Source organism: Anopheles bellator, chromosome 2 (assembly GCF_943735745.2).
Source record: "Anopheles bellator chromosome 2, idAnoBellAS_SP24_06.2, whole genome shotgun sequence".
NCBI lineage: Eukaryota > Metazoa > Arthropoda > Insecta > Diptera > Culicidae > Anopheles > Anopheles bellator.
In genome coordinates, this window is record NC_071286.1 from 18,237,570 (window position 1) to 18,260,249 (window position 22,680).

The 22,680-nt window shown below is 48.9% G+C and overlaps 6 protein-coding genes across 7 annotated transcripts in view; 1 reads left to right on the forward strand and 5 right to left on the reverse strand.

Moving 5' to 3' along the window:
• Positions 1–15,333, forward strand: part of LOC131212705 (uncharacterized) — a 39,396-nt gene extending 24,063 nt beyond the window's left edge. The window contains exons 2-12 of the mRNA XM_058206674.1: positions 7,210–7,345; positions 7,411–8,981; positions 9,049–9,340; positions 9,672–10,160; positions 10,624–10,800; positions 10,871–11,122; positions 11,495–11,779; positions 11,944–12,229; positions 14,424–14,649; positions 14,718–15,120; positions 15,184–15,333. Of these exons, the coding sequence (XP_058062657.1) occupies positions 7,210–7,345; positions 7,411–8,981; positions 9,049–9,340; positions 9,672–10,160; positions 10,624–10,800; positions 10,871–11,122; positions 11,495–11,779; positions 11,944–12,229; positions 14,424–14,649; positions 14,718–15,120; positions 15,184–15,244 (4,178 nt within the window). The 3' untranslated portion in view covers positions 15,245–15,333. The remainder of the gene's footprint in view (positions 1–7,209; positions 7,346–7,410; positions 8,982–9,048; positions 9,341–9,671; positions 10,161–10,623; positions 10,801–10,870; positions 11,123–11,494; positions 11,780–11,943; positions 12,230–14,423; positions 14,650–14,717; positions 15,121–15,183) is intronic.
• Positions 5,089–6,962, reverse strand: LOC131212706 (splicing factor 3A subunit 3). The gene is made up of 2 exons (XM_058206675.1): positions 6,760–6,962; positions 5,089–6,679 (listed from the first exon to the last, which is right to left on the reverse strand). The coding sequence occupies exons 1-2, from the start codon at positions 6,853–6,855 to the stop codon at positions 5,321–5,323; spliced, it is 1,455 nt and encodes a 484-aa protein (XP_058062658.1). The 5' UTR covers positions 6,856–6,962; the 3' UTR covers positions 5,089–5,320.
• Positions 15,334–15,555: 222 nt separating the features above from the next.
• Positions 15,556–16,218, reverse strand: LOC131209923 (transmembrane protein 203). The gene has a single exon (XM_058203081.1). It carries the CDS (start codon positions 16,216–16,218, stop codon positions 15,766–15,768), a length of 453 nt encoding a protein of 150 aa, XP_058059064.1. The 3' UTR covers positions 15,556–15,765.
• A 53-nt stretch (positions 16,219–16,271) lies between these two features.
• Positions 16,272–16,925, reverse strand: LOC131209922 (ribonuclease P protein subunit p20). Its single transcript, XM_058203080.1, has 2 exons — positions 16,638–16,925; positions 16,272–16,568 (listed from the first exon to the last, which is right to left on the reverse strand). The coding sequence occupies exons 1-2, from the start codon at positions 16,848–16,850 to the stop codon at positions 16,272–16,274; spliced, it is 510 nt and encodes a 169-aa protein (XP_058059063.1). The 5' UTR covers positions 16,851–16,925.
• A 135-nt stretch (positions 16,926–17,060) lies between these two features.
• LOC131210001 (thioredoxin domain-containing protein) lies at positions 17,061–18,540 on the reverse strand. The gene is made up of 5 exons (XM_058203181.1): positions 18,289–18,540; positions 17,899–18,223; positions 17,678–17,839; positions 17,484–17,609; positions 17,061–17,412 (listed from the first exon to the last, which is right to left on the reverse strand). Exons 1-5 carry the CDS (start codon positions 18,419–18,421, stop codon positions 17,199–17,201), a joined length of 960 nt encoding a protein of 319 aa, XP_058059164.1. The 5' UTR covers positions 18,422–18,540; the 3' UTR covers positions 17,061–17,198.
• A 270-nt stretch (positions 18,541–18,810) lies between these two features.
• LOC131212770 (MICOS complex subunit Mic60) lies at positions 18,811–22,526 on the reverse strand. Of its 2 annotated transcripts, XM_058206779.1 has the most exons (6): positions 22,346–22,526; positions 21,883–22,037; positions 21,571–21,770; positions 20,302–21,498; positions 20,055–20,075; positions 18,811–19,932 (listed from the first exon to the last, which is right to left on the reverse strand). In XM_058206779.1, the coding sequence occupies exons 1-6, from the start codon at positions 22,388–22,390 to the stop codon at positions 19,307–19,309; spliced, it is 2,244 nt and encodes a 747-aa protein (XP_058062762.1). In that variant the 5' UTR covers positions 22,391–22,526; the 3' UTR covers positions 18,811–19,306. The 2 variants fall into 2 exon arrangements, with proteins under 2 accessions (XP_058062762.1, XP_058062761.1); XM_058206778.1 differs by lacking the exon at positions 20,055–20,075.
• Between the last annotated feature and the right edge of the window lie 154 nt (positions 22,527–22,680).

Genomic DNA, 22,680 nt, shown 5'->3' on the forward strand with positions numbered 1-22,680 from the left:
TTAATTACCGCCCAGGGGTCTGCCAATCACTCTACTTCCAGTTGAACTAATGCAGCCACGCGCCATCGCCGTGACTAATAGAGTATCGGTGGCTCGATCGGACAATTGTTTCTCGGGGAAGGCTTTGGTGACGGCTCATTAAGTGTATTTATCGATATGTCAGTGTTTTCATTCGTACGCCAATAGTACACATCAACGTGTATTTTATTAACTTTGTCCTGTTGGGGTTGAGCATTAGTTCAAACCCCGATGGTTCCTCAACTTTAATATTAAACTGTTTGTAGACGACTATACGATTACGACCGTCCTAAGCTGAGCTCTGTGGGCCATTCTTGCAAAATAGTAATTGACGTATTAATTAACGTAAAGACGTATTAACTATTTGAAAATATTGATTAGGCTATAGTAAAATTCCCTCTTTGAAGACATCTTAACCTTTCAAATAAGGTCTCCTACAATTGTTTTGTAACGCATTTCAACGCATTTCAAGCAATTGCTAGGGACTTGCTGTACTACTACAAACGGAGGGACGTTGCCCAGGATTTTCGTCAACTTTCTTATATTGCACGCAAGGTTGTGCTACCTTTCTCATGATTCGCTAACTAATAAAAGATCGATAAGTAGACCTGAAAGAGGACATAGTTTTGATTTTGTTAAAAAAAACCAAAACACCCTCCTGACGCACTTTGTGTGACACATTTTCCATAATTTCCCCTCCCTGGAAGGGGCCGGGTTTTTCTTTCACGCAGCCGACATATTCGCCGCGGAACACAGCGCCACTTTAGTGTTGGCCAAACTTCGCCATGGTGGCGCTCGTTATTTATAGCCCAGTCCGTCGGGTTCCATCACACTTCGGCTTGCACTTGATTGCATCTCCCGGCTTTGTGTCGCCGCTGCCGCCGCCTGTCGCTGTTTCACTCCGTCGCGCAGAAGTGCCTCTCGCTCAGCCACAGGACACGACTTCCGGTCCATGCTGTGCCGCCCGCGGGGGTCGCGGGTGCTTGTTTTGGCATCGATCGAGTGTGAAATTTGCGCACCCCCAACGACTACCGCCCGGGCCCGGTGTCGCGGTAATTCGCAGCTTGTTACTTCCGCCCCAACGACGCGACGCCGACGAAAAGAAGATGGCCGCGGATGGGCCGCGATGGCGTGGCGAGGTTTCGCGCACGCGAGATAAAAATAAACTTCTTCGCTCCCGGTTCTTCCTGCTGTGGCTGCGGCTGCTGCTTCGGATACTGGGGCTTCGCCGTGAACACGCGTTGATTAGATGTGCAGCGGGGCCCGCAAATCGTGTTTAGTCGTGTGTGCATTTAAATCGAGGCCGATTAGTGTTTCTTCTTTTGCGCAACCGTTCGACGTGCCATCCTTGAGAAAATCAGGCCCTACAGGTTGGGGTGTGTGGTAACGGTTTCTTTGGGGCTTTGGGTTCATTAATTTCATTAAACGAACGCATCCTGATAGTATAACAGCATTACCAAGCAAAACGAAACTTCCTAGTTTGGGGTGATATTTTGGCTCGTATCATAAGTTCTTTATCAATGAGTAACTCTTTATCTTCGTTTCTATTGCTATTATCAAGTCAACTTAGACCCAATACACGTGTTTTAAACACGTTTCGATTCCATTCGTCGACAGTAAGTAAGGAAGCATTGACACACGTTGTTTGTATTGAAATTACAATTGAGGTCATAGGCTTGAGGAAATGCTTGTATGTTTAATTGGTCTGAACATGAGTAACATGCAAAAAGTACTGTAACTAGACAAGTTAGTTGAGGTCACAATTTGATTACATGTTGGCGTGTGATTACATTGAATACAAAATCGTCTTGAATTTGGATAAAAAATCGATGTTTACAAAAATGACTGATACCTACATAACCTCTCAATACCGATAAAAACTCGATAAGAAATTGATTTGAGGAAACGAAAAAAGGGCCACTCGCCAAGGGGAGTATCCGCTGGAGGATCGATTTCGCACAGCTTATCAGCTTGTCATTGACCGATTGTGGCAGACAGCCCCGGTTTTGCCCACCGGTTTCTACCGGTCTGGTAGGTTACGGCCTCGAATAGTTCATAAACATGTTTCAAATTATCTTCTCCGCCGCTCGTCAGATAAGCGAGGCAGCCAAATTGGTGCATTGTTTTTTCCCTAGTGCTTCTCGCGTACACGGTAACCAATATCGTGGTTATCTCGTTTCGCACTGTACCCAAAAACGGCAAAGCAGCCCCCGGAGAGCCCTTGAACGAAGTCCAGCGTTTCTCCTTCCGCGGGACAGTTCTTATCGCGAGCAGCGCCAATCAGCAGAAGAAGATTAGGGCTATCAGTAGTCCAGTCCCCACCCCAAAAGGGTTACGTAATGCGTTTCTGTTTTCGACAACGGCACGCGCGCCGAAGGGAACGAGGAATAAATCTCAAAGCCACCGCGAGCGTGAGCGTGTGTAAGACGGCCGAATCTGGGTCAGTTCCTAATTCGAGGGCACTGCGCCCATGCGCCACGCAGGGCGCATTCGGCGCCCTCTAATCTCACCGGGTGCGCGCGCACACCAACGGTCCATTTGAAAATGGTTCGAACCGGTTCTCTCGAGTGCGCCCCGCAATCGAAGCGCGAGTACTTCGCGACCCTTCGCACACACACCGGTACGTTAGAGGACGAATTATTTAAATAAAACCAAAGCGGACCGGGTATCAAAACAAGTGCTCGGGTTCGCGCCCGTCCGCTGACAGACAGGGAATGGCTTCCTGTACAGCATTCGAAAAAAAAAACGGGAAACGGATTCGTTCATTCGCGCGGCGGATGCTGTGTTTTGGGGAAACACATACACAACGAGGCGGCTCACTAGTAGATGGTCGGTTGGCGCGATGAACGTCCTTCAACCTGTGAACGTTCTGTTGTTTTTTTTTTCATCACGCCGCCCGGTTGTTGTCAACATTCCGGCGCGGAACACACCCGCTCACGGATCACGGATTTACCTACCTACCCCCCGGATCATCTCGCGCTGTCCATCGATCCTCAATGTTGTTGTTTTCGGTTCGCGTGTTTGGCCGATTTTTCTTTCTTTTCGTGTACCGAAAGATACACACTTCCTTCCCTGTTTTCGGTAGCCACGGTAGCCCCACACGCAATCACGGTTCCCGCGTGACGGTGCGTCTCACTGGCCCCAATCAATCAATGAACTTTTTAAATTTGCGCCCCGACGAGGCCAATTCAGCGATTGCAGCAGCATGAGCCGCGAACTCGGTCTGCGCTTTATCATTCCAAAAATTGTTTTTCATTCGCGCGGCCCCAAGTTTAATGGCCCCCATTGGCCTTGCACTATCTGGCGTCGAGCTTTGGGGTGGTGCGTTCGCGTTCGTGGCAGGGAATCGATCCGCGAAGCCGGCTGCGGCAGCTATCGGAAGGTTTGCCGTATCGTTTTCGGAACCGCGGTCAGAAAACAAAACTGACGCACTCCGCCCCACGGCAACTGTTTGGCGTAAACAAGCGAATCAAAAATCCGGTGCCGCAGACGAGTAGCTTCTTGGGCGGCTCTACGATAGCGCCCCACACAAACCGTGGACAGCTTTATTAGCTTTTGCTGAAACGTGGGGCTCGAACCGCCCTGTCCGGGCGATGGGGTTCTGATGTTAACCGGTTTTCGATTAATATTTATATTCAACAACAACGACGCAGCAGCCATATCGGGGGCCTTTTTTCATTGATTTTACGCTCCTGATGATTGCCGCGTGTTTGGGTCCGGCCTGGTCGGTGCCGCTTAAACACTATCACTAGTTTACTGTTTAAATTTAAATTTTGTTTCCTACTTATGGAGGTTATTTAAAATTTTCCGAAGACGTCAGCTTGGTGGTCATGTGATTATGGCCATAGCAGTTGCCTGAAGGGGAACATCAGTCAATCATTCGGGTTGTATCGAACGGCCTGACAAAGTCCCTCGTTTAGCACTTCAGGTGCATTGGCTTAACAGGCGAGAATCCAGTTTACGTATTCGATTGATGTCTTACTCCTATGGTTCTTAGAAAACTGATGTGTTCGGTCCATTACTCCGTACTTCGTGGTCAAGGAAGCGATTTATTGCCTTTCAAACTTAGCGATTCTTAGCCAATTTTTTTCATCTACCATACACTTACGCAAGCAAGCGCCCAAAGTCGTTTCGATCAGTCTCGGTTCCCAAATTCGGCCCCCGACAGCCACGTACTGAAGGATAATTGCAAAAATAAACCGATACCTCCGAAGGCGAATGCTAATTAGCACATCGACCAAAAAAGGGCGGTTACTTGCCTTACAACTGAGTAAACACCGTATCTTTTCTGCCGTAAGTAACACAGGTGCATAAAACTCCTAAATGGATCCGCGAACCACCTGAGGGGAACGCTAATGAGCCACCTCCCCGGCAATTCACAATTCAATCTGCACCCCACGAAGTGGCTCTGCGAGGTTTCTAGAAAGTCATTTGAAAATGTCACATTATGATAATCGTTCGCCCGGAGGGTTGGCAATCGATCGAACGTCGTGGTGGTAGCGTTCGCTAAAATTATCTCAATCCACTGTGACTGTGGCCTGTCGGTTCTCTGTGACCACAAAGTGCCCGTTGGCTGTGCGCTGTCTTTGTTGTTGCGACGAGGACAGCCTCCCCGGTGGCTGGCGTGAATGTTCGCGCTTCTAAAACTGTTAAACAGCAGAAAAGGTGCTCTCGGCCGAGAGTTAAGCGTTCATTGGTTCAAACAACCGACTGTCACGGAGATAATTTGCTGGATTGGAAGTGTCATTCTCCGGCCCGGTTAGGCCACGGGCGAACGGTAATCAACCGGGCGTGCCAAGATAACCATTTACGGTCTCTGTCGCTTATTGGTCGATTAGCGCACGTTTTGACTCCCATCATTGACTGGTTATCGGGATGGATTTCCCTTTTTTTGGTGCTAAAAATGACTGACACGAATTAGAAATTATAGCTTACCATTCATTCGTTTACCATTTCTTCTTTCCATTTAAACACAACTGACAAATTACGCCTTCCTGGTGCGAATGTTTTATTGAGGGATAAAATGAAGCCAATCCATTTGCCGTGCGCTCTCATTCTACCCTCCCTGGGGTGTCGTGTTTAAATTTAGACACTCTCGTTATCCCCTGCCGGCGGTTTGCCTATCCTGTTGGCCAGGCAGACCACTTTCGCCATATTGCAAAACCAAACACATGGCGTTGAAGGATTACAACACGGGCGCGATACGCAAATGTAAACAGGGGCCTGGCGAGGTTTGCCGGCGCCAAAATAAGTGTTCGTTCATCCGCAATGACACACCGCACAAACACAGCTCCCCTCTTCTCTACAGCAGTCCCTGCTTCTGCAGATCGAGGTACACCTTCTTGCTGAGAATGTTGCCGCGCGAATCCTCGAACTCTTCCTCGTTCGATGGGACCCACATTTTCGAGAACGTCTGGTCCTTTACCTTGTCCCACAGCAGCAACGCGTCCTCGATTTTCGTAATATTAGCAAAGTGGGCCGTGTTCGGAATGCCGAGGCAGCGCATACCGTGCGCGTGCCGCCACTCGGAGAAGTGGTTCTGGAACGCTTTGGGCCCGTTGTACTTGTAGTTGCCGCATATTTCGCACTCGTACGTAAAATGCAGCTGGTGCAGCTTGTACAGCCAGTACGGGATCGGTTTACCGTCGTAGCCGAGGGGCAGATTTTTCGGATTGTACGGAATGCCATCGTCGTCGTCCGACTCGACCTCGTCCATACTGTCCTCGTCGCTATCGTCCAGCGTGTACCGGGCCTGCTTACGCTGCAGATTGATCTTCGTCTCGTAGATTTGATCATCCACCAGTTCCGTTAGTCGCACGATTTTGTACTCCAACAGGGCAATGTCCTTCTCCTTGTTGGCGTGCATCATGCGCTTCCGTTCGTTTTCCTGGTTCTTGTCGTCCTTTGACGAAAACAAACGCTGCGCTCGCTCCTCCAGCGTGCCGCCACACTTCATGCCGAGCGCCTGCAGAGCGGATTTTAACCGGTCCAATCCGAGATACGTCAAATCCTCCCACTTTCCGAACTCGTTGAGATTGATCAGCGCATCATCGTCCACGTCACGCACCTTTTCCCATCCCGGCACGATGCCGTTCTTCCACATGTCCTCAAACTGCAGCTCGTTCCGCTTGACCGTGTGTTCCAGCTCGAAGAAGAGCGGCCGGCTGCGGGTGATGAACGAGTGCAGATAGTCGTGCAGCAGCTGCAGGTAGCCCTTGTACTTGAGGTTCTTCTGCTTGCGCGGAATGTCGACAAACTTGTTAAACTCGGACAGGTACGTAATGTAGTCGATCTTGTCGATGCCCTTCAAGTTGACAAAACTGTCGTAGCACTCGTGCAGATCCAAATACTGACCGTAGTTTTCGACGTCACTAAACTTGACCACCTCCGCCAGATAGGCCGGATCGTTCAGCTGTTCCTTCAGTTTGTTGAACTCGATTGACGCCGGCACGGCCACGTTGTTGCCGTGGTTGGAGTGGAAATCGATGAGCGAGTTGAACTGACTGTAAAACTCCTTAAACTCGTTCACGCTCATGTTGGTAATTTCCTGCTTGCGCTCACCGTCCTTATCCTGGTACAGCTCCAGCAGCGACTTTGAGCACGTTTGGTAGCGCTCCAGAAACACTTTAATTCTATGGTCGGCCAACACTTTTTCCTTCGTCTACCGGCAGCAGCATCGGACGGAAAAGGATACATTAGAAAACTTCCCGTAGACTAATGGTGGTGCTTGTTGATGCTTACCGTTTTCTTCGGAATCATCAGTTCCTCCGACATGGCCATCACCAAGCGATCGCACTCCTCGTGCAAACGCCGCTGAATTTCGAAGATGGTCTCCATCTTTTCGCTCTTCTAGTTTGCGGTACGGAAGACGAATCGATCGAAAACCCCTCGGAACAACACAAAAACAGAACGAAACGACGGCGCAACGCTGCGACCACTTTTGCCTCTTTGCTGATCCAGAATGACGGCAATGGCGGCGCTCGGCTTTTGTGACAGTCGAATGAACACCTCGCTTGACACCGGCTTCAGAATGAACACTGCGCCCGTGCGGCAGCTCCCTCTAGCTGTCAGGTGAGAAAGGTGTTTCAAAATTTTAAATTGATCGTTTGCGTTTATGTTGAATTTAATCACATGATTCTGTAACGTCCAAACTCAAATTGATTTGTGTTTTATTTACGTCCATTCCCGCAGTGGTGTACGCAGATTATGCTTCTTCCGGCCGTTCACTACAGTTTCTTGAGGATTATATCAACAAAGAAGTTTTGCCGGCGTTCGGTGACTACAGTTGCATATCGGCCGTAACAGGATTGCAGTCACATTTGTATGAGTAAGTAAAGGCACGCTATTGATTTGTTGCGACGGCGTTAATTCTAACCCAACGAATCCCGATAGCAATGAAGCCCGTGACTTGGTGCGTGCTGCGGTTGGTGCTATCACCGAGGATGAGATTGTGTTCTGTGATAATCCGGCGGAGCGTTTGTGCTACCTACTGTCCAACCCGAATGTGTGCGACCTCAGCCAGCCCCAGTTTCACAACAACTCTCACAGTGCCAACAACAATACCTCGCTCAATCTGCACCACCAGTCGCTGCTGCTGGGCGCCCATCGTCAGAACAGTTTCTCCAACACCTCCATTCCGTCGGAAGGAACGGACGGTGGCCACGGACTGATGGTGCCTATACTTTTCGTCAGCACATCCGAACCAGTATCAAACCTTCGCCCGTGGATCGACGCCGGCTGGCAGATCGAGCGAATAGCGAAGAATCACGAGGGCTTCCTGGATCTGGTCGATTTGGAAAAGCGTTTGCAGCAGTACGCCGAGAATCGACGCAAAATGGTGGGCCTGTTTTCCGGTGCTTCGCGGTTGACCGGCATTCTGGCCGACGACGTGGCCACCACGATTCTGTTGCACCAGTACGACGCCCTGTCGCTGTGGGATCACAGTATGGCGGCGTCGTGCGCTCCGATCAGTACCAATCCCGTGCTTCCCGGTGCCCAGAAAGATGCCATCTTCTTCCACTGCAACCGGCTGGTCGGTGGCGTGCAGGCTCCGGGAGTGCTAGTCATTAAGCGTAAACTGATCGAACACAGTACCTCCTTTCTCAGTGACTCCGTCGGTGTCGTGAGTGCAGTCCGCGCCGGGCTCGTCCTGCAGCTCAAGGAATCACTCGGCTCGCAAGCCATCATGGGCCGGATGGAGAAAACGTGCAAACAGATGCTGGCTCACGTCCGCACCATTCCGGAGATTGTGCTGCTCGGGCCGCCGTGTACCACGGCGAAGCGGCTGACGACGCTGTGTTTCATGGTGCGCCATCCGCGCGGTGCCTTTCTGCATCACCGCTTCGTGGTGGCCGTGCTGAACGATGTGTTCGGTATTCAGGCCACGGCGGACAACATCATAAGCGACTCGCTCGGAATAAACCCACAGCTGATGGTGGAGTACGAGAAGCTGCTGAGCGATGAGTCGCTCCGGGCGGGTTGTCTACATCCGGGGTACACGCGCATAACGTTCCCGTTCTTCATGCCCGAGGCTGAGGTCGGGTTCATCCTGGAGGCCCTGAAGATGGTGGCCACCGAGGCCTGGAAGCTGCTGCCGCAGTACGAGGTGGACGAACGTTCCGGTGAGTGGCGCCACCACTCGAACTCTCTGGCGAAGGAACGCAAGTGGCTCGGAGCGATCCGCTACATCGATGGCAAGATGCTGTTCTCCGATCGGCGCATATCGGGGCCCGGTACGTTTCCGCAAAACTACTCCGACTGTCTACAGACGGCCCGAAATCTGTTCAATCGGGCACGCAAGATGGCCCAACGGTCCGCGGTCAACCGTGAACAGATCGTGCTGGAACTGTCGAATGCGGCCATGGAGAAGCTGCGCTGGTACATGCTGTCCGGTGAGGCCCATGAGCTGCTGCTCGGGCACTCGCACAGTGTAAAAAATACGGTCCCTTTTGACCCTACGAAAAGTGAGTTAAACCTTGCAGGAGAAACCATCTTTCTTCGTTACTTACCCTAGTGGTCTCATCCGTTTAGTACCTGAGAACGCGTCGCTGATGATGATTCACCGACACCACAGCCTTTCGGCGCTGGACATCAAGCGGTTCAAGAGCCGCAGCTTGCCCGCCTCTCCGCTGCAGATCTCGTCGCGCCGTCAGAACTCCAGTTCGCCGTACCAATCGCACAGCCCCACGCCAACCTCTTCACCGCCGATGGTAAGGTTTTCGGTAGGCGGCGAGGTCACGACCATGCTCAATCCTTCTCCGATGGCAACGACGGCGCCCATTGAGGTCACTGCTGTCCGTGATGTGAACGTGAGTCGCAATAGGTAAGTGCCGTTCCACGCCGGAACCGAACCGGATCGAAGGAGTAATAGACTCGTAACCCTAGAACGTGTATATGTGAGAATTGGCCAAATGGTGCAGCATGATGAGTGACTAATTCTATCACTTGCCCGCGCGAATGAATGCGCCTGTCTCGCACCCCCGGTACCTGGGCGGGCTGGATCCTTAGTTCCACGTCCTGTATTCTGTCCTTGCATTCTGCCACATAACCATCGTTCCGTGTGAGATTATAGACCGATGCTATGCTATCGTTGACCGCCGATTGATCCGCTAAACTCTTTCCGTTCCGCTAAACTGTTTGCTCCCGGATCGCAGATGTCATAGTTGGGGAGCCGCTAGCTACCGCGCCCGTAACGGTGGCATCGACAGTCGAGACGTTAACGATGGATACGGTCCCACAGGGGCCGCTGGTGCCCAAATGGCGGGAGGTGGCGGTGGTGGGGGCACTAGCTCTGACAATGGCCCTGCCGGTGGAAGCGTTGGGGCCGCCAATCTGCACGTTCTGAGTCCACAAACCCGCATCAGTCTCGGGCTGGATCAGCAGCATCCGTTGCAACAGCAGCGAATGCAAGCAACGCTGCCGGTACCACCACAACAGCGGCCAGTGCTTCATCGTCCACTGTCGGTGGCGGCAGTGCCGTCCTCGTACGGATCTAGTCCGCCGATGCAGCTGCGCCCGAAACAGAGATCCTGTTCGTGCAGCAGCCAGACGGACGTCAGCCTGCAGCGCAACGATAGCCCGCCACAGGGTGGAACGGCTTCACCGACACCGAGCCTTCCAAACTTGCGGTCCCACCTGGGAAGGTTAGCGTCCTTTGGTGACAGTCTAAAGCAAGCGTGTAGTGTACCTTAGTTCTGTTTTATGTTGCCTTCTCTCACATCATCAGCGACTAAGCGGTTCACCTCACTCACACGATACATGTTTAACACGATCCACTTAATCCTTGTCGAAGGCTTGTGCCGCGCTACTATTTCTATTTCGGGATACTTAATGGAAAAACCTCGCACGTCGGGTATGCCGAATCGTTCGATCGCTTGCATGTCTTGCGAATCAGAACCTTGAAGTTTGGACCATTTAGACTGCCAACATATTTTACACTAACACACTGCGCTCTCCATTACATCGTGCATGTTGCCTTTTGTCGTGAAATTGTGCGTTCTTCATTTCTGCGTGGCTTTCAATGTTAATCAGAGCAGAAGAAAGAAAATGTCCGATGTTCACTAATGGTTTTCTGTTGTTATTCGTGGCATGACCATGCGTGTGCAGTAGCTGCAGTGAAAGCACGGAAGACATTCAGGCGTACGTGAAGGAGATGACCAAGGAGCTGGCTACGGAGATCAAGTCCGAGATTCGCGAAGTGATCAGCAAGGTCGAGGATGTGCTCGAAAACACCGACAGCATAGACCTGAGCAGCGTCAACTTCCACTCACTCGGACACCTAAGGTACCTATCCGTAATATTTCGCAACGTAAAGCACAGTTACCTTCTTACCCTCCATTCGTCCAACTCACAGCCATCCACCGGTGGAGAGCAAACGGGACTCCATATCGACCAGCGACGTGGTGGACTATTTGCGCGAGTTCAGCAAAGAGATGACTAACGAGGTGAAGTCCGAGATACGGGACGTGGTCAATGCGGTGGACGAAATCATTTCCCCGGAAGGGTTCCTCGGGTTGCGCAAAAATTCCCCACCGGACATACTGCGCGCCAACGGTGGGGGCCCGAACCAGCCACCGCAGCACGGAACCACCGGTGGACACAAACTGTAATTGTCGTTCTGGTGGCGTTTCGTTAGATTTACGATTGCGTTTATGCGGCCGTTTGCGACTTATAAGAACGCATAATGTTGGCACGCCATTTTTGCCAGCCCTGTCCCCATGCTAGAGATAGGCTAGTGTGAAACACTGATCGCTAACGGGTGCTTCCGTATTTTCTTTCTCGTCTATTTTTATCGCTCACCGCTCACCCATTACCGTGCTAACCACCGACCGACGTGCACCCATCCGCCATGTGTGCCTAACACCTTAATTGTCCATTGTCCCACCCTGTTCATCCCGTGTGTTGTTTCGATCGTCCACATTCCCACGCTTCCGCTAACCCAACCCGTGCACTACGCGCCATGATGATGATCCCCCAGTTTGATCAAGCAACGGTTCAGCGATCTAACCCCGGACATCGCCAGTCAGCGGCCGCGGTCGGCCGATAATGACAAGCATCGGTCGGAGTCGTTTCCACGACCGAACTCAGCCGCCAGCCCGGACCATGTGATTATGGGACCTCCGCTGCACTACACCGGGGCAATCTCGAAGAATCTCGATCTCCGGTCGACAATGTCGTCCCAGGACTCCGGTATTAACATGAACTTTTGTGATGCCGCCGACGAGCACAGGATGAAGGCCATGCGAGCTACCGGGAGTGATAGGTGAGTGCGCATCCGTGTGGCTCAGTGTCCGATGCAATCGATCGGCTTTGTGTTTGGCCATGGCAATTACCACACAATTTTCAAACTACATTTCACTTCCGAACACAGCAAACCGTGGGAACGAGTGGTGGTTGATGACATGTTTACATTTTACTACCTTACAGAAATCGCACGGTGTCGGCCGATGTAGAACCCACCGTGAAACCGATGCTACCACCAAAACGGTTAATATCTGAGCCCTCGGGCAGCTCCATCCGTGAGGCATCCGATGGGCCCGAACGGCTACCGGACGGGCCTGGTAAATCGCACCTCACCCGCCAGCAGCACATCCTCAATCGTACACCGTCGCTGGAACTCGATGCCGGTGTCTTGTCCGGGGCGGGCGACAACGCTAATATCGCCATCCAGTGGCACAACATGCCGAAGGAAGTCTGGAAACAGGCAGCCGAGGTTAACGACTAATTTTGTGCTTAACATGCTTCTTATGGTTTGATAATGAGAGTGTTCGGTGTGCCTGTGGTCTGTCGCACGGATCCTACCGGTGGTGTAGGCTTTCTGTTCTATATTCTATCCGGATCATAGCACGATTTCAACCAACAACCGTACCATCAGTAGCCATTTGCTTTTCGGATTGGAGAAAACAAATCAGTAACACATCTCAAGCCGCAGAAAAAGAAAACTAATAGCTACCATCGCATTTAGTGTCTAATCGGTTGCTGTCGCCTTGCATCGTTACTTACTGGCTCTTCCCGTACAGAGCATGCTTCGATCACGATTAGAGCGCACTCAAAACACACTCTTAGGATGCAAATTAACGTGAGATACATTCGCTGAACACTATACGGCCAAAACCTGTCCCACTAACCCCACTTCCGAAAGGTGTACGCAAAGGGAGCAGGGCAGCGATAGGACATCCAAAATACGTTACTCTACAGCCATTTCACACATTACGATAGTAAGAAGTTTCGAAAAAGAGGTTCCAGGCTAGTACTTGTATAGGAAATCATAGAATGTTATGTTTTACTTGCTGCTCGTTTTGCTTGTTGAGTTTTGTATTTGTTTTTTTTTCTGTGTTGTTTTCCATTGGGCAAAGTTTCCTGTTGTTTTAAAGTGTACCATTGGTTCTCGTTATCTTTTCGCAACCCAACACTTTGAGTGTTCTCCACGCAAAACGGACAGTATTTTAACTTCTATTCGTTTTTATCTTTCAATTTATTGCAATTCCTGTTCCATCTGCCATCGAACGTTGGCGTTACCTTGCAACAGTTGATCGTGAAGTTGGTCGAATTGTTTAAAGTGTGAGAAGGATTACTACGGATTAGCAACGGGGCTCTATGTGTGTTCACACAGCTGACAAACATGAACTGAAAACTTTCCTAAACCAGCGTGTGATGATCATTGTGGGAGTATCCGAATCCCGACAGCATCACGAGCATGTAAAACGTAACACAGGAAGTCCTCATAGTTAAATTCAGCATCAACACCAAGCGCAATGCTGTCACTGCAACAGATGATTCAAACACTAGCTTTTACTCCAAATATTGTACTGTATTGTATGTATTTTATTGTTAACGTATTCACTATTCCGTTTTTCGCTACGAAACACACTATATATATTTACAGTACCCTTCCTTAAATTGTAGTACCTTTTGCAACAATTGTGAAACGATTATATCTGTGAAAGAATGTAAGCTTTTTGATAATGTATCTAACGTACGTTGCGAGTGTTCAGTCATTAGGTGAGGAGATGAGTACGTAACATGAAACGGATAACAAAAGAAACAGCTTACGAAAGCTTACGACAAAGTAGGCTGCCAATAAGCGATAGCTAGGGCGAAACAAAAGGTTCGAGAATGTTAAAGGGGAAAAATATATTTTATTACAAGTTGAAACATGATTTCTACAGTTACAACCGAAACGAAATTAATGAAGTACAATTGAAAAACCGGCGCTTCGGAGACTGAGTTGTGCGCATGCGCAAATTGCAGATGAAGCATAGTTCTGTGTTTGACAAACAGGTGTCATGATTAGAAACCGATAGTGGCGCCACGCTTGTTAGACACGGTGGTTGGGGCGAACTAATTACAGTAAATAGGCGAATGAACACAGCGCATGCACACAGTGGACGCGATGTGAGTTTCGAATCGGTCATAAGTAAGCTACTCCGTTCTAAACGGTTTCCTAACACTGCATTAACTTTTCTTTTACTTAGTTGGCAATAAACGCAATATTCTCTACACACTACTTAAGCATGCTTTTAAACCGCTCTTTTCTCTCGTTTTCCTGTGTTTTCTGGTACTTTTCGTTTCTCACTTTTAGATGTTTCACCTAACCAAAATCAATAAATGGTAGTGGCCGTATTTATTTCTTACTTCTTTACACTTTTGGATGTTTCACCTAACCAAAATCAATAAATGGTAGTGGCCGTATTTATTTCTTACTTCTTTACATTTTCACGCCCTTCGCAAACAAACATGGTCCTGGTTTGTTCTCCAATAATGAAACTATTTTTTTCATCTTCACGAGCATGCGGAATAAAACTGGTAGCGAGTAGTACTTACCTTGCGCACTCATAGCTCTTGTCTATAATCATGTGGCCAATCAAGTCCCGCTAGTACATTGCTAAATTCTTTTGCTTCCGCAGGCGCTGGACGAGTACAAAATGGTGAAAAATGGCGATCGGATCCTTGTGTGCTTGTCGGGCAGTAGTTCCTCGTTGTGTCTATTGCACCTGTTGCGACAGTTTTGCCACATTCGACAGCTTAACGTGGATCTGGCGGCCATCAGCATCGGGCACACGGGGGTCGATCCGCGATCTCTGATGTTGTACCTGAAGGAACTCGGTGTGACGTACTTTTACGAACCACACGGTAGGATGGCGGAATAATGCGCGCCACAATCTATTAAATTCAGTGAAACAACTCTTTTCCTTTTGTAGTATCGGAGGGTCAGCTTGAGGATCAGCTCACGCACCACGCGTACCGGCGGCAATATAACGTCCTAGCAATGGCCAGCACCTTAGATAAGTTGGCAAACAAGTTCCTTTTGTCACTACTGTACCAGGGAGAGCTGAACGCACTACAGGCAGTACAAGGAGCAAGCGGCTCCAAAGTGAACGCCACCGATCCGGTTAGGATCATTCGACCGCTCTTGTATCTGCGCGAAAAGACATTCGATGAGTTTGCCGCAACTAATGCTCTGCCTGCCAGGGCTTCGCGCTTCCTAACTGTCTCAACAGATTATGTTAACCCAACCAGGGATCTCCTGCAATCGCACGAAACGGTAAACCCAAACGTGTACAACAACATACGGAATGCACTGAAGCCGATTCTTTCGCTTAGGTAAGGCTGTTTTTTGATTAATATTATTAGGTGTTTAACCACTACGATCGTTGCTTGTTTCAGAACGGAGCCGTCTAAATCGGTTTACGAAATACTGCGATCGTCACTGAACACCCGCGAATAGAATGGCTCATGTGAAAGAAGTAATTACGTGCAGTGATCGTGATACGGATACAGATTTCGCCTGTAAAGTAAAACTATGGAAAAAATGTAACCAATGTTGGAAAAGAATTGAATAAAAGCAACGATTCAACTGGAAACTATCTGATGTCTTATAAGAAGTGATGTTATGAAATGACTTGAATTGAAAACATATAAAACCAAATGAATCATTCCTCTCTACGCCGAAAAGTTTATCCATCTTTTTTTAAGTAAAATATGTGTTTGCTTCCTAAGCGATGCTCCTATTGGTCATTTATCACCACAACCTTTTCAAATATGCTCTATTGCGAGAGAATCGAACTGACCCGAAAAGACAACTCTGCACAAACGCAAGAGTACAGCAAATAGAAAAGGGACAATATTTTCGTTTTTATTGTACACATTAGCCACTGTTGGGAAAAACGGTTCCTATTGCATAACAACCGTTCCAATGACGACATCATTGCTAAAAGGCAGCAACTCTCTGCGCAACTGGGCGTGTGATCATGATTGTTGGTTCGATTGGCACGCTTTAACGGCGATCATCTGCAGCAGGACTATGATTGGCGAAAATACCTCGCTATACTCAAGCCCACTCTGGCCCGCCTTCATACAAATCAGATACTTGAAGCCGGCGGTGAGCAACAGAAAATGAATACTCCATAGCAGCCGGTGCATGGCCTGGCGATGCTTATTGCCAAGGTACATCCGAATGCCCACGATTATGCAGAAATAGGCGTTGCAGAAATCACCACAAAAGAGGGGCGAGAACATAACCAACCAGTCACCAGTAGATAACGTCCCATAAAGTGCGCCGCTGTATGCCTTGACCGTGAGGACGATTGTGAACACCAGAAACGCTATCAAATTCACTAGCATTTCAAACTGCGTAATGCCGAACCATTTTACAACGTCAACCAACTTAAAGTACGTCTTGATTTCCACCTCCTCCGACATGATTCAATGCCTAGCGTGGGTTTCCTTTGGATGCCTTATAACTACCCGTAAGTTTAGGCCTTCGATTCGCTGGTGGTCACGGGCCTTAGTTTCACCGTGCGGTACAAGCGAACGTGTAGACAGGAGTTCAATCTTCGTTGCACACCGAAATCGTCCTCGTCGTGAAGGGGATGCAAATCATCCGTGATGGCCACCTGGGACGTGTTCACCTCGTACTCGAACGCCTCGGGATGTTCGGCCTTTAGTTTGAGTGCCAAATTAATGCCCCGATTGATTGCTCGGCCGGTACAATGCAGAAACACTTCACCAAGCGGAGAATTGAGTAACTCCAAACAGGTTTTGAACTGGTACTAGAGGGACGGAGAAGCACAATGAGCGTCAAACAGCGGGCGTTCCAGCGTATAGATTTAGTTGCTTACAGTGAAATCCGATTTGAACGTCACGTAGATATCGTTTTCCCGAGTGAAGAATTTCGGCAGAACGCGCTTTTTCAGCGTATGCCGATCGGTAGGTTTGCGATGGTTGCCACTTGGCTGGGCGGCACTACCGTCGGGGCGATTCCGTTTGTGGGAAGATTTACCTTCGGTCGTTTTTACTGCCGATCCATCGGTCTTGGCAGGCGTACTTGACATTCTTTTCACAACCTATTACACTGACCAGGGACCTTTAATTGCTTTCATTTATTCGTTTCAATCAGAAGGTGCAACGAGATTTGCACGCCTTTGGTTTGTTTACGTTGATCAAAGATCGCCGATTGAAAATGACGTTTGGAAAGTCATCAGCAAGCAACACAGGGTGAAACGGAACATTGGGCAATATCCTTTTTCTGTATTTCGTTTTTTTGGCGTGAAAATTTCTCCCTTACGTAGCGTTGTTAAATAAATGTTTATTTCCACATTCAATTACGTGGGTAAGTAAAACGCCAATGTTTAAAAATATTTTCAGTCGAATGCACAACTGTCCTGTATCGTATCGTCGATTTACTTTGCCTTTTTCACAGTTTCTTTCTTCGCGCGTGTTTCAGCTTTGATGCGTGTGATGATTGCCAATCCAATGGCCAGTACAAATCCACCAACTACGAAGAGCAACCCGATGCAGAACGCGTACACAACCAGTGGATAGTCGGAGTACAACTTTGCGTACATATCCGGCAGGTTTTTCAGAAGCTCTACGGCCGCTTCAACCAGGGTGTCACTGAAAGCAAACGAAGAAAATCACGATTAATATTCCATCCATTTTTTCTGCTTTGTAGACCCATAACGTACAACGGTGTCAAGGGCACGGGGACTCTTTCACTCTTAGCATTCTTGTACCAATCCTGAGCAAAGGACACGAATGACTTGATGTCGTATTTGTTTATCTCATACCGATAATATTTTCCTTGGCGCAAGCTGTAAAGTTGTATGAGAATATAAAAACATGGCACCACTTTTGCTAGAGCATCGATCTGCGAACATACAAAATAAACTCAGGAGCGTTTTTGACCTTAAGTCGAGCGGCCGTCTCCTTGCCCTTAACCTCCTTGTCCACGCGCGCCACATTCATACGGGTTTTCAAATCGGCAGCAACTGCTTCCCAAACGGCTGTTAAACGTTGACAATCGACACACTTCGATGTGTAGCTGTAAGTAGATGAATTTCTTATAGTAAAATCGCCATACTGCCCCAACCTTGCACTTACAACATGATAAACCAATCCCCGGTCGTTGCGCCACTTGAGGCTTGCGTCAGATGCTCGAACGTTTCATCGGAGAGCTCCTTAACGTTTGGGTCCTTGTTCTGTACGAGCTTGCTGATCAGTGCGTCCACTTCGATCGGTCCGTCGTACAGCAGCGGTACTCCGTGACGGAAGTACACCACGGCCGGCTCTTTACTCGGGCTGTACAGGCGCGCCATAGAACTGCTAACCGCCTTTACCGCATGTGCTTCCAAATTGTCCTCGATTGCTTGTTTTAGGTTGAACAAAATTTGCTCATACTTGTCACATTCGGCACAGTTTGGTTTTGCTAAAAATGTTATTACGAATAGAAATGGGACAATCTGGTAAAAAACGATTGCGATTGATACTCACCGAAAAGTACTATGAAATTGGTGTGACTGTGGAATCGTTTAACAAGATCGTCGTCGCTCACAGTTTCAAGGTTCTCTGCGCTGCTGCAAAAGCCGGTGGCGGCAAACAACGCGAGTAGCATAAATTTGAACATTATTCGATGGACGGCGTTATTTGTTAAGTAAAAGGGTGTACAAAATCACTGGAATCTTTAGAACGTTGAAGCGATTATCACAGAAATAGGAAATGGCTCGTGCACGATCAACAAAGCAGTACGTGTTTTTGTGCCCATAGGATCCGGCGCGATCTGACACGTCAAATCTGACAGCAGTAATTGACAGCATCGCAGAGGCATTGAGTTTTTTTTATAATTATGACTTTAGATCCGTTAAACTTCCTTAAAATACTTTAAAACATCGTTAAATAATCTTTCCATAACTTAGTTCTTTCAAAGAAGTACAAAGAAATATTGTTCTCGGAGTAGTTCAATGTTCAATTAGACGTAGAAACATTCAATGCGGACAATAATGCAAGTTGTAATGATTTCCTCATTGATTCTGCTTTATTTTCCGAAATAAAGGTAAGGTAAATCAATTTCACAAGACCAATTTAATTAAATAAGTTCTTTGCACTTCTTACGTCTTTCATGTCGCCAACGGTGTTCCAAGACAGGTGCGGGTGCGTTCGTTCTTTAACCATTAAGGATATTTTCTACAATTACGCGTTTGTTTCTAAATCTCGAAAAGACCAATTGTTGCCAGGGGTTTTGCTCTATGTACTTTAGATACAATTGTGGGGGAGCGCGCTGAACCAGTTTTGTAAATATCGAGTTTTGTCCCTTCGAAAGCCTCAGAATACCCGAATATGATTTGCTTTACTCACAGTTTGCTAGCTGAGGGAGGGGAACATAACTGTAACCAGACGAAACACAATCAACGCGAAGTATCTTCGCATTTGTCACGCTAATCAACCGAACCGACCGTGGTGGTCATCCTTATTTCGAAAACAGGGCACAAGTAGCAACACAGGACGGACCAGCTTACAGGAATCGAACACCGCTGGCGGCGGCGTGTGCCATTAGCGTGCTGGCAGCTTGTTGCGTTTCAAGCAAAAGTCTCGCTTCGTTCAACCAATCCAATGCCGCTTTCCGCGGAGCTCCTTGCAGCAGATTAACGTACTGTACGGTTTTAACTAAATCGCCACGTTCCAGCCAGTACCTGGCACGGTTTAGAATGTCGTAGGTGTCGAGTTTGCTGAAATCAAACGGTTTGTTCTCCAGCTCGTCCTGCGAGATCGGGTTGTCAGGGCGGGCTATTAGAGCAGCTTGCAGGTAAGACAGGAAGTACACCGGCAAACGGGCACCTTCGGCGGGCACGAGAGCCAGTCGGCGGGAGACCTCTTCCACTTTGATAAACCGTTCACGGAGCGCATCCTCTGGATATACTCCACGCTTTAGTGCGGTGTCTGGAAGAGCCTTCAGTACCACACTGACCAGTTCGTCTCCTTCCGCAGCCCGGGCAACAGCGGCAATTTCATCCTTAAGCGGGCGCAGCTGATCGCGCCACGATTTACCGGGTTGACCGCTGCGTATCGAAGACCACAGTGATTGGCAGGCACCCCACAGGGCTTGCGCCTGATGTGCACTCTTCTCGGCATCAGAGTGCTCTGTAAGGAATGGAAAAAAAAACTTGCATGAATCCTCGTATCACCGCGATTTTCGGACTGGACCGAAATGTGATGAATTGTGCATAACACTCAAATGATGATGCCAAGCATATATAGTATACCTTTCATTTCAGTATCGATTTCTGCCGTTGGTAAGCATACGGTTTTTAGCACGGGGAAGATGGAACACAATCGAGTGAGTAAGTTAGTGACATGGTAAATGGTACACATTAAAGGAGGCAAATGAAAGGGGTTCGGACGTAGAACAAATAAATGGTATACACAACAAACCGTTAGAGATACACACATAGACTGAACACAAAATGTAAACGTAGCTGCCGTCAATCCGACGGAACGAATGTAACTTACCGATCAGTGCCTTATGAATGCCTTTCAGTTTACCGAGCATGGCAGCCAACTGCAGTTTGTAGGAAGCCTGTTCCGTGGTTATTTTTTCGTTCAATTCACGTTGAAACTTGCGTTTCATTTCTGCTTCCTTCTGCGCGAGGGAATCCTTTAGGTGGTCGATATGGGCATCCGTTTGGCGTTTCACCTGGTCGCGCAGTTGTTGCTCAAGCTCGGCACGGGCACGCAGCAGTTTTTTCTGATTCTGCAAATTCAACTCACGTCGCTCCTTCGCAATTTCATACTCGAGGCGCGCCTTGACTTCCTCGCTCTGGTCCGAACCACGGACGGCTTCGAGCGCACGTCGCAGATTTTGATCGCCCTCAATCTGCAGCTTCTGCAGCTCTTTCTGATGCGCAATCACCTGCGAATAGGCGTGCAAAATGAACAGGTCGAGCTCGTCCTTGGCTAGGTTCAGTTTCTTCTCGGATAGATTGATGCCCGGGAACAAAGATTCCATCTCGTCCACGAAGTAGTTGCGGGCCGCTTCAACGCGCTTCCAGTACTTCTCACCGAGCGTCGCCAGATCGCGGGCAGCGTAGACTTCCTCTTTCGCCTTCTTGAGGTGCTCCAGGTACGCGGCAATGTTCTGTCGGGCCTTATCCTTGAGTTCGTCCGAGCACTTGATCTCTCGGCTGCTCAGCAGCGCATGCAGCTTCTCGATGCTACCTCTCGCCTGCTCGGCAGAATCTTCGGCCGCTTTCAGGGCGGTATCTCGGGCACTGGTACGGTTACGCAGTGTTGTCCAGCTCGACGTGTCCAACTTATCGACCGAAGCATCCACCACTTTCTTCACCTCTTCGGTGTAGTTCTTCAGCACCTGCACCGCTTTGTTATACTCTTTGATGGCGATGGTCGCAGCCACCTCCACTTGGCTTTCCAAATCGCTAATCGATTTCGGCACTTCCTCACCTGCCGCCGACAGAGGCACCGGTTTGGTGGAAAGTTTCGCTGCAGCGGGTTCGCTCGCCGTTGCCGTTACTTTCGCTGTTGTTGCTGGAGCAGGACTGACCACCTTTGCGGGAGACTCCTTGGTAGAAGCTTTTTTCGGTTGTTCGGCAACCTTCTCGGACAGGTTGATTGGTTCCGGTTTTGGCAGTGGTGGTGAAGGAACGGGTACGTGTACCGACTTGGATCTAGTGACTGGCGGCAGGTCCGGTTCTACGGTAAGAAACAAGAAACGTTAGAAAACAGAAAATGACCAGACCAGCGCCAGTTGGACAAAATATGTACTCTTTTCTGCTTTCTTCTCCTCTTCGCTGCCACCAAAGAAGCCGGTAATGGTCGAAGTGTATTCCCCGATGGTTTTACTAATGTCATCCATCTTTTTCGTAACCTCATCTAGAGGATTCGTTTCCTGAAGAAGCATCTTAAGGACCGGTTCCAAAGCGGGAGCATTTGTAATTAGCGTCTTCCGGAATTCATTATCGTACCTACAAAAACCAAATCACACGTAGCTCACTCAATCCGATGTGATAACGATTGCATTGTGGCTTATCTTATCGATAGTATCCTGGCTGATTGTTGCACTATGGGTTCACTCACTTAGCATAGGTGACGACGCCTCCTCCAATAAGAATCGGTGATAGCACCACCAAGACCTTCCCGAATCCTGCCTCTTGAAACGGTGGCAGGTTGGATCCTCGCGCGCCCCCACTGTACCATCGTGTGCTGGCCGAGAACAGCTGGGCGGACGGTCGCTAAAGTGAACGAACGTAAAAAAGGCAACACGCATGATTAGATCACTGTTCGTCACCAAAATAAACACTCTGCTCCAACGCTTGACGCAAGCCGTGTGCGATGCTTGGCGTTCGACCGTCCTAAATGCACGCCCTGTGCTGGTTCTGCACAGGCACCAGAAAGGACATCTAGACAATTCAGTGTCCACGCACACACCACTCTCGTTGAGATGCAACGATACCAAAGGAGCGGTATCACTGCTGCATTGCCGAGCGCTATGACATAACACAATCTTTTCGCATCACCCCAACGCTTGACCAAAACCTACTTTCGAATGGTTTACGAGCGCCTTCTGTAGCATCAAACGATACATTTTGCTGCAGCACTTCTGTCTTCTGGGTAAGAGAACGGTTTGCACGCTGCACCCTCAGCAATTTAGTCCTTCGTCGAGCGGCAGGAAATACACCAGCTCAGAACCACACAGCACCTGATCCGGACACCGCAACCTAGCGAAGAACACCAAAGAAAAGAGGGATCCGTTTGACACACGCGTTGTGCGAATGAGACGGAAGATTTGCCACAAACACCGCGCGCTGTCACTTTTGACAGCCGGCCGGAACAATTGTACTCTGTGAGCGACTCCTTAGGTCAAACGATATTTTC